The sequence below is a fragment of the Gadus morhua genome, chromosome 14 (genome assembly GCF_902167405.1).
Source record: "Gadus morhua chromosome 14, gadMor3.0, whole genome shotgun sequence".
Lineage (NCBI taxonomy): Eukaryota > Metazoa > Chordata > Actinopteri > Gadiformes > Gadidae > Gadus > Gadus morhua.
Genome location: NC_044061.1, coordinates 9,679,883 through 9,689,882, shown reverse-complemented (window position 1 = coordinate 9,689,882; position 10,000 = coordinate 9,679,883). Strand labels below are relative to the sequence as shown.

The 10,000-nt window shown below is 43.4% G+C and overlaps 1 protein-coding gene across 1 annotated transcript in view; it reads right to left on the bottom strand.

The window, feature by feature from the left end:
• LOC115558918 (CUB and sushi domain-containing protein 1) overlaps positions 1-10,000 on the bottom strand; it is a 116,366-nt gene that overhangs the window by 66,780 nt on the left and 39,586 nt on the right. Inside the window, exons 18-20 of the mRNA XM_030377469.1 lie at positions 5,152-5,343; positions 742-868; positions 212-423 (exon numbers count right to left, since the gene is read on the bottom strand). Coding sequence (XP_030233329.1) covers positions 212-423; positions 742-868; positions 5,152-5,343 — 531 coding nt within the window. The remainder of the gene's footprint in view (positions 1-211; positions 424-741; positions 869-5,151; positions 5,344-10,000) is intronic.

Here is a 10,000-nt window from a genome sequence, read left to right as displayed (position 1 = left end):
GACTTGTATGCACAGCGTTTTGTAAGTTGGTTCCCACCGCTCTGTTGAACTATCAGACAGCCTGCTGAGGCCTCTTTTACGAGGAGCATACGGACGCAGTGCTTAATTGTGCTCACACACTCAGCCGCATAAGGGAAAACATTCTCTGTGTTATAGTATTTGAGGTAACAGTACTGAAAGAGTTCCAAAAGGCTATCAATAGGTCACTTACTTGAGAACTGTATTGAGAACCCTTGCTTGCTGATGAAGTAATCTGAATCAAACTGAAGGGTGAGGATGTTGAACGTTGAATGGGTGTCCTCAGGTAAAGCCGGGCCGGACCACTCCTTCAGCAGGATACCCCCCTCTGAAGGGCCGGATGGACCGTCCCACACCTTCAGGATGTCATGGCCCACCTCGGTGTCAAACACTATGAAGTGGAGACTGAAGAAGATACAGAGGAGAGAAAACCCGTGCGAGATCAGACCACATCCCAATTAAAACTCCAGGGCCATCCACAACCATAAATAGAAGAAATATCATACCATATATTCTTGACCTCACACTAGATGGTATTGGATTGACATTATTTAGCACCTTGAATTGCTACTTTTGCTTTGGTGGGTTTTTAATAAGACGTCAACAGAAGCCTCGCCTTGCCACAAAAATGCAGTCGTATAGTATGGCGGACCTCCCAGTGAACTCCAGTGGCAATGAAACGCATTGACTTTGAAGTGCCTCAGGGAGGAGTTCTGTGGGTACCTGATGGTCTTGCCGATGTCCGCCTCGATTGTCCAGGTGCAGTGGAGGTTGTTGTCATAGGGAGCAGGGTAACCAGGAGACAGAATACGGCCAGATATGGCTCCGGAGATGGGTCCTCCACACTCGGCTGATGCAAACAACAACATAGCACAAACTTCTTCAGAAGCAGTCACATCTAACGCATAGAGTTTAGTGATATATATATATATATATAAATAAATATTTGTTTTTTTAAGGGCCAAACAAAAAATAAAGCATTGATTAAGACATTTTATGTGAAAGACGAGTCTTGTGAAGTACACACACAAAGCAGTCAATGGTTCTGTTCTTGTGGGGCTTTTGTTATTATTGGTTGGCTAAGAACAGATAGAGACAGAACGGCTGTAATTGAACTCATTACGTGAGCACATGGTACACACTGGCACGCTGGGCCACCAGATTGCAAGTGTTTACGAAGAAAATGAGAGAGAAAAGGGTTTTCTACTGTGTGATTGACAAAAGGGAGTATTAATGCTGGCCTAAAATCAACATTGTATAACACGACTCCTGCTTTTACATTACCTGAGGCCAGGGACCTGTGTGTAGCACAAACAAACACACACACGCACACTCGTGTGCGCATGCACACACAGATGCGTGCCCGCACACGGTCACACGGTCACACAAACACAAATGAGTTGAGGGAGCAAGATTTGGCTCAATGCACTATGGAAGTAAATGGGATTGTAAAACAACTTGATACATTTAAGGTCGTAGCAAAGGTAACTAGAAAGCTTGTTAACCAAGCGTAGTGCCAGACAGTATGGTGCTACTCGGAGAAGAAACAGATAACCGTCACAAATCACTGAATCCCCGAACATATTATGTGTGGGTTTAATGAGAGACACAGTGGCTTGTCTTTGTGAGTGCATTGAATAAAAGAATAGTCGAGTTTCAATGAGTGAACTTGAGGATGTGTTCCAACTGTTTTCACAAGCATCCAGTCTCCCTGGGGAGGCCTATTTCATTATGCATTACTATATTTATTTTATCATTCTATTTAAATGCGCATCCTAAGATATTCAAGCAGGATGGTTGTTCATGCAGTGAACATTGTCAAAGTTGGAGAAGTAGGCTAAATAATCTTTTCCCTCAGAGGAAAGGGGTGTGGAGCCAGGGAGTACGGGGCCGCTGACTGCAGAAGCCAACCCCTCCTGTCCTTGAAGGAGGTTTTTATTCTGTTTGCATTCTGGACACAGACCTAAGCCCTTCTGAGCTGCATACAGAACGCAGGCGGACACACGCACTGCCCTCCCTTGTTTGTCGGCTTCATGTTTGGTGGCATTGCGGGAGCGTCTCTTCTGCCTGAAAACGATGCCTTTCTCCAGGCATTATCTGTCCGTAATCTCCACCACGGCAGCACCCTGCCGCTGAGTGTACACTGACATTTCTGCACAGGGGAGAGCGAGCGAGAGAGAGCGAGGTAGAACGAGAGAGAGAGAGCGAGAGACAGAGTGATGGAAGGATAGAGAGAGAGAGAGCGCGAAAGAGAGAGAGAGAGAGAGAGAGAGAGAGAGAGAGAGAGAGAGAGAGAGCGAGAGCGAGAGAGCGAGAGAGAGAGAGAGCGAGAGAGAGAGCGTGAAAGAGAGAGCTGTGCAGGGCTCAATTTACCTGGACATGGCTGAAGGCTCAGTGGCTAGGAGGATCTCTTAGTTGAAGCAACAGCATTCGGAATTGAAATAAGGTCATTCGTATGGTTACGTGTGGAAAATGTGTGGGCTTCGTGCCTATTGGAAGATACGGCAGAATGCGGAACATGACATTTGTGCGTGCATGGCGACTGCCTGCCATTCCTGCCCATCTGGAATCGCACACTCTCATCAGGCAAACAGCATGGATGGCTAGATAGTGATATGGGCATAATATGTTAAGATTTATTTGAAAAATAATATTTGCTGGAAATGCCCCGGCATATGCATTTACGGGGCAATAAAAGCTTCATTTGGACACATGCTTCTCCTTATGGACTCAATAGAATTGAGTCAATCACCCTGGTCAGCGGAATAATCCCAAACAGAAAGCAACATCCAGCACCGATCAGTGAACAACCAGAAGAGGAAAAAACAAAACAAAAAAAACGTGTGTGTCACCTCGATGATTTCTAATGTTTTGGCAGAAAGGGAAAGGATTGTTTGGCAGACTCACAACCTAACTAATTAACATCTGCCAAGTGTCATCTAAGGGTAAATTTACCCTCCAGGCAATTCATCTGCCAAACTACCTGAGAAATATTCACATAGATTTAGGTGCTGCCAAAAAAACTAAACCAAAAGAATACAAATTTATGTCGGCCATTTTCACCTCAAGAGTGCTCAAGTGTGCTATAGTTGGCATAGAGATTGCAGTGGCAGACTTTATGACTGCTAAACTGTTACCTTCAAATATAGTGCCGATGACACTATCAAATGAACAAGGAAATTCTCTTTGAATTGCACAATGCTCTGACATTGAGGTGATATATTATGTACTTTATTATTGTCAACTTTGATGGTACATTTTGGAATATTATTATTATTTTGGCTCAGATTATACAAATGTGATATCCTCTCATATGAAAAAGTTCAAGAAGTCAAATGTAAATATCAGGTAGAAATTAGTAAGTATTACAGAAATGTATTTTCTGGTCATACCAAATAAATATAAAATAAATAACGTAATATACGTAGTGTCCGTGTGATGTTTAACTGAATGAAGGAAAAGGAATGCCAGTTAGCCAAAAGGTATATGTTATATGTCTGTTGGGGAGATGTTGTCCTCACCACCATTGCTGGTGAAAATCTATCTGACGGGACTTAAGCCAGAAATAATTCTCACGGATGAGGTAGTGTTGACGTTTTTTTCATGTTATATTTAGTCACATTTATTCACGTAATGTCCTTTAATTTAGTGTTATAACTGCAAGTAATGTTCGCTAACACAACGTTAACTTGCTAATTTACCATTAGATGAGATGACTTCTCTTAGCTGTAGCTAAAGTTATGGGGCAAGTTAAATAGTGGAAGACAAGCGCTGTTATCCTCGGTCAAAACAATCGTACCTAACATTATTTTATGCATGTTCAAAGTTCTAAGGTTATAACGTTACCGTATGATTACCTTGATGGCTGGCACGGGACTCATGCCATAGTAGCACAATATTACACTAATATTCAAATACTGGACTGGATTATTGGAATGGAGTCCTGTCCGGGGTTCCAAGCAAAACCCTGGACAGGCTCCAGTAAATCCAAAACTCTGCTGCCAGAGTACTCAACCACACCAGGCCCTGGCAGCACATCACCCCACCGCCCATCCACCTCCACAGGCTCCCCATCAAATCCTGCCTCAACTACAAAACCCTTCTTGTAACCTACAAATCCCTCCATGCCCTCGCCCTGCACTGCCTTACCGACCTCCTCCACCCCTACATCCCCGTCCAGGAAGTTGCGGTCCTCGGATGCCGGCCGGCTCTCTACCCCCCCCCCCCCCAACATCAGGCTCCAAACCTATGGCAACTGAGCCTTCAGTGTGGCAGCCCCCACCCTCTGGAACTCTCTCCCTCCCGACATCTGAAAAGCCTCATCACTGGCTACCTTTAAAACTCTTCCTGAAACTCACCTCTTCCACCTTGCCAACTGCATGTGGACCCCCCCTCTTCTTTGTCTGTTCGTCTCCTTGTGTTATTTTTGATTAAGTTCTTTTGTTTTCTATGTTCCTGCCCACAATGTAAAGCATCCTTGGGTTTAAAAGGCGTTATATACATCAAAAGTAATATTATTATTATGATTAAATATCATGTCAATAAATGAGGTCTCTAATGTATGACTGCTTCCAATGTTCCCCAACGATGGGAGATAAGGGGATATGATACTGTGTACAGGCAACTAAATGAAACGCACTCGTCACGTTGAACACAACTATGGATTTCACTTCGAGTAAACTTGTTAGGAAACATTTGGGGCAATCTAACAACACAACTTAACCGAATTCATAACACATGTCTTGTGGTTGTAGTAGATGATTGAATGTGGAAATGTAATGTATTATTACAGCAGCAGAAAACGTTTAACTTATGTTTGTAGTGGGCCTAATGAAAAGACTGTGGTACATCCATTTGCTTCAATCAGCTGCTGGGTGCAGGGAATGTTCGGGGTAAATAAGACTAAACAACAGTTTAGAGTATTATAAAAAAATACAAGATTCATCATGCCTTACCCAACTGGGCTTAAAAACTGATTCTCCTCGCTACTGTAACTTTCTCATCAAGCGCTTTGAAAATGCAAATATATTCAAAGTTGAAAAACTTTTGGGTTGGAGGTGCATGGAAAATGGGACTCTTCAAATACACGGGGAAATGCACGATGCATACTAATTGACAACGTAGGACACTAACCTATACAGGAAGGAAGTGCTTGGTCCCACACACGTCTGTCTCCGCTGAGGCAGGTGAGTGTGCTGCTACCATGGAGACTGTAACCAGGGTTACAGGCATACAGGACGAACGTGCCGGCAAAGTGTCCGTCGTCCTGGACTTTGTAGCCGTAGCTGGGCACACCTGGCTCCCCACACTGGACCAGGTTGAAACCTAAAAGTAGATCCAACGAGAGAACAGCACATTAGCAAAGAATAGCAACACACGCATAGAAACAGCGAAAATAGGTCACTCTCTGCATCCACTGATATTGCATGCCTAAAGAGGGGTGACTAGACACCAGTTTTGGCAGAATTACCATGCCGTGTCATACTAGGGGAACACTGAACTTGGTTGGGTTCACCCCAATCAATCTTTTACTCCTCTACTAAAGGAGGCCTGCCACAGCATGGCTGAATCGGCTGTTGGCCTCGTCGAAGCCCAAACCAGAAGAGAGGTGTTTCATCAAATACATTCAGCCAACTCTTAGGCTAAAAATATGTCCCAGACCCTTTATTTGTCCGTATTCTCATGATAAAATCATATTTCTCTGTTGATGCTTACCAGCTGCTGTCTTTATACTAAAAAAGAAAAGCCAATATAGAAATAATTAGCTCAATGTGCATTCATCTCTTTGGTGGCTAAATTACAATCCTGCTAGATCATAACATTGGCTACAGTTTAAGGTGGCACATTAGGGGGATTAAAGTGTTCTGTTGTTGAATTAATTAATGAATTCATTCAAATTCAATCCATGACCTAAAAAAAAAATCATCTGATGTGACTCATATTGGGTTCTTTCAGGCGTGTGCACATGCTGGATTCTGAAGAAAGAAACGCGAAGGAAGCACCGTTTTATATTTGTGGACTAATTCCCTAAAGCTGCCCTTTAATTTAGCAAGTAACTCAACCGAAAACTAAAGCTTTCGTTTATTGATGTGTAGATGATTGCATATGTCACATCAACACTTGCATTAGGAAATCATCGAATAAATATGAAAAGCTGTCCTCAATATTTTGAGTGGCAAAAAAACTTTTATATAGATTTATTGAATGGTCTTATATTAGATCTTAAATTAGCATTCAATGTAATAGACCAGTCTGATTCTGCACAAAAAAACAGAATACCTATAATGTCAAGCCCAAATGTAAATACACAGGAGAGGAAATGTTTATGAATTATTACGGTTTTGGAAGGAAATGAAGGACTTTTATCTTTGCGCTAATAAAAACAATAACTTTAGATGGGAAGATGGGAAAACACAATGCAAGAATGGGTATTTTGAGAGAATGGTTGTCCCACAGTCAGTCGCACCTTGAAATGAAAGCCCTTATTGCTACCTCCTTGACCTCTAGCTACTGAATTGTCCTGCAGTGCAGCCAACCAGCCAAACCTACGTTCACTGGTTCAGCCAACAATCCATTACTCTAATATTCATCGATTGCTTCACCCATTACTTCATCATCCACCCAATCATTCATCCATCCATCCAAAGAGCCAGCCAGCTAACCGTCATCCATCCCCCCCATTATCAATGCATCCGCCCCGGCATTCCATCCAATCAGCATCCGTCTATCCATCCTTACATTAAGTCCACCTATGCTTTTATCTACCCAGGATTTTTGCTTTCGGTCAATAACAGAGAAGGGTAAGATTTATGGCTGGAGAGTGTTTGGGGTGACACTCCCTTACACTCTGCTCTCTGAAGCCTACCATCAACACCATAATAATGATATCAAGGAGGTCTTCTACCTGATCTGGCCAGCTGTCATTGTCACTCTCGCCCTTCCATTACATCTCCACTGTTAGAGAGCATAATGTGCTACTTCCTCTGCCTTAATGACTTGCAGATTAATGACCGTCTAATGGTTTTTTCACCATACCTGCAAAGATGCCGTCTATTCATCTACAGCCCTCCATCGGTCTCTCCTTTCATTGATCCAGCCGTCCATTCACCCATCCATCCATCGGTCTGTCTGCCCATCCACCGCTGATGAAAGTCTTTCACACCTTCTTTTAATGACTTGCAGATGAATGGACTGCTAATAGCTTAGTTGGCTTTGACAACAGATGGTTCCTGTTCACTAATGCATTTTTAACCCCGTTAAGGTGTGTTTGTGTGCGTGTGTGTGTTGACATGCAGATCCCCTCTACCTTATGAGGCTTGGTGGTAGTTAAATTAAAAGGTGGAGAGAGACACAAGCAGTTCTTCCTTAATGTTAGAAAGAGAGCTAAAGAGCGCAAGATTCCGTAACTTTCTCCACCATTGATGGAGTGCATTTTACACACCTGTGATTGACAGGCAAGATTGATTCCCTGAACCAATCAAGGAAAAGATGCACTGATTTGTCAGTCATTAGCAGGGCACGGTGTATTAGTTAAATTGTCTCATTCAGAGGCAGGCGCAGTCAACTCAAAATGTGTATTCCCACAACGCACAATGCGCCGATGGTTGGCTATGCTATTTTTCCACAAATTAGGCTCTAATAATAGCTTTTAACTCATACCTTCAGCACCTTTAAAAGTGTATTTTAAAGAATCAATACTGCTCATAATCTAACTGCTCACTACAAAAGAAACAGGCCCTTGCTCAGTTTTTGCTTGACACCCAAAAACCTATTGTTTTTGTATGAATTCCTATTATTATTATTCAGTCATGGGAGTCTATGGCAGCCCATAGAACGCCTTGGTGAAAAGTTGTGAAATTTTGCACACTGGTTCAGGACAGCCCCATTAGCCCATCAAGCCAATTTCAGGTCAACAGCTCCAGCGCCACCAACAGGTCAAAGCTGCACATGCATTCATGTTTATAACTTTCGACCCATTCATCCAATATTCAAAAAACAGGTATCATTGGATTCCTTGAACCAAGCCGAGTTCAACGCACCCTATGACGTCATTTTGCGCCATGATGAATTTTCCGCCATCTTGGTTTATGTCCAAAACTGTCAAAACACCTCTACTATCACAAATTTTGCCCAATCATATCGAAACTTGGTAAATTTGACCTTCAGCCCGTGCTTGATAAAATACCTCAAACTGCATATTCAAATTCAAAACCGCCGAAAAAAATCACAATTAGGCCAATTTCTCAGCAACCCATTGACATATCATAACCAAACCTGGTACATTGACCCATGACCTCATCATGGTGACAGTCAATGAATTTGGTGACCGTTGACCTCTAGGGGGCACTGTTTTTTTATGTCGATGTGTTTTGACTCCTCTCTCTTCACACTCAAACTTGACGGCAAAGCCACCTAACAGGAAGTAAGCCTGTTCTCAGCAACACTTTAACATATCATAGCCAAACTTGCTAAATTATGTCTAATCATCATGAAACTTGCCCTATATGATTTTCAGAACAAGCCGAACAAACCTGCCAAACACCTTTTCTAATTCCAAACCGTTTGGCCGTGACAGCCAATCAAACTTGACGGCATAGCCGCCTAACAGGAAGTAAGCCTGTTCTCAGCAACTCTTTAACATATCATAGCCAAACTTGCTACATAGACTCATGACATCATTTTGGGGACAGACAAATAATTTGGTGACCTTTGACCTCAGGGGGACGTCAAACATAAATGACTTAATTTACCATTCCGCCCACTTACAATATAAACCGTAATTCTAACTGCATTAGATGCTTCGTGAATCACCTCAAGAACCGATGCTTGTTAACATTGTGTCTCTGTTAGGGATATTGTTCCGAATACCCCTATGTATTCATCTCATTTGTTCTGACGGGCAGAAGATAATGCGCCCTTACCTCTAGGTAGGGTCATTTCTCCATTTGGTAAACATTGACGCGTACTCGCATAGCGCTAGTTATGTTCATTCCACCAGCCGTCGTTATTACCGATTACCGAGACGGTCATAATGTAGCCACCTAGCCGATTACCTCTGTCCGGCAGAATTAGTTTACCGATTACCGAGAAGGTCGTCATGTAGCCAACCAGCCGATTACGTCCGTCCGGCAGAGATAGTTTACCGAGACGGTCGCCATGTAGCCACCGAGCACCCCTCCCCCCTCCCCACCCCACCCCACCCCACCCTTGGGGTCTTACAGCGCCACTGTGCCCCCTGTTGCACACTCTTTCGGTACAGGTGAGAAAGTAAATATGGAACAAATATCTCTTATCCGGGATTGCAATCACACTCGTTTGCTATTTGCATGCAACTGGTGTTCTACACGCTCGTCATCGCGAAATGATTGCCCACGCAAATGGAAAGCGGTTGGTTATTCTTCGTTGTTGTTGTTTTTGGATTAATTACAAAAATGTGTGAGCAATTGTGAATTTACGCACAGCAACTCTCAAAAAAAAGGGGAAAACATTCAAAAGTAATCTGCAGTTGTGCTCGCATCCGTTTTCATTAGCTCCGGCATGCAAAACAACTTCTCCATGAGAGATTGAAGAACTTTGGAACAACTCCCTGACTGGCATTTGCGACTCTTTATTCGGGCAGGAAGGCCTTTCTTCAGAAGGCTAACAAGTGGAAAGGAAAAAAAAAAAACAGGAAAGAAAAAGGCAGAAGTGCCACACTTCAGCACCGACACAGCGTATTATACTGAACCACCACACCAGACAATTTCCCTGTGCTGCCATAGCAACCTGGTTTTGGCTGCTGCTAAGCTGAACTTCAATGAGGAGAGCCTGTGGCTGTGTGAGATCTGTACCTCACCAGGGCCTGATGACTCCAGCGCCAAACCCTGTCTGCTCTGTGACCAGAAGAGCCACCACGCCACCATCGATTACCCATCAAGAGCGGGGTTACTGAATGACAACAGCAGCACTGGCTTCCACCGCGGGTTGCATGGAGAGCTGATGC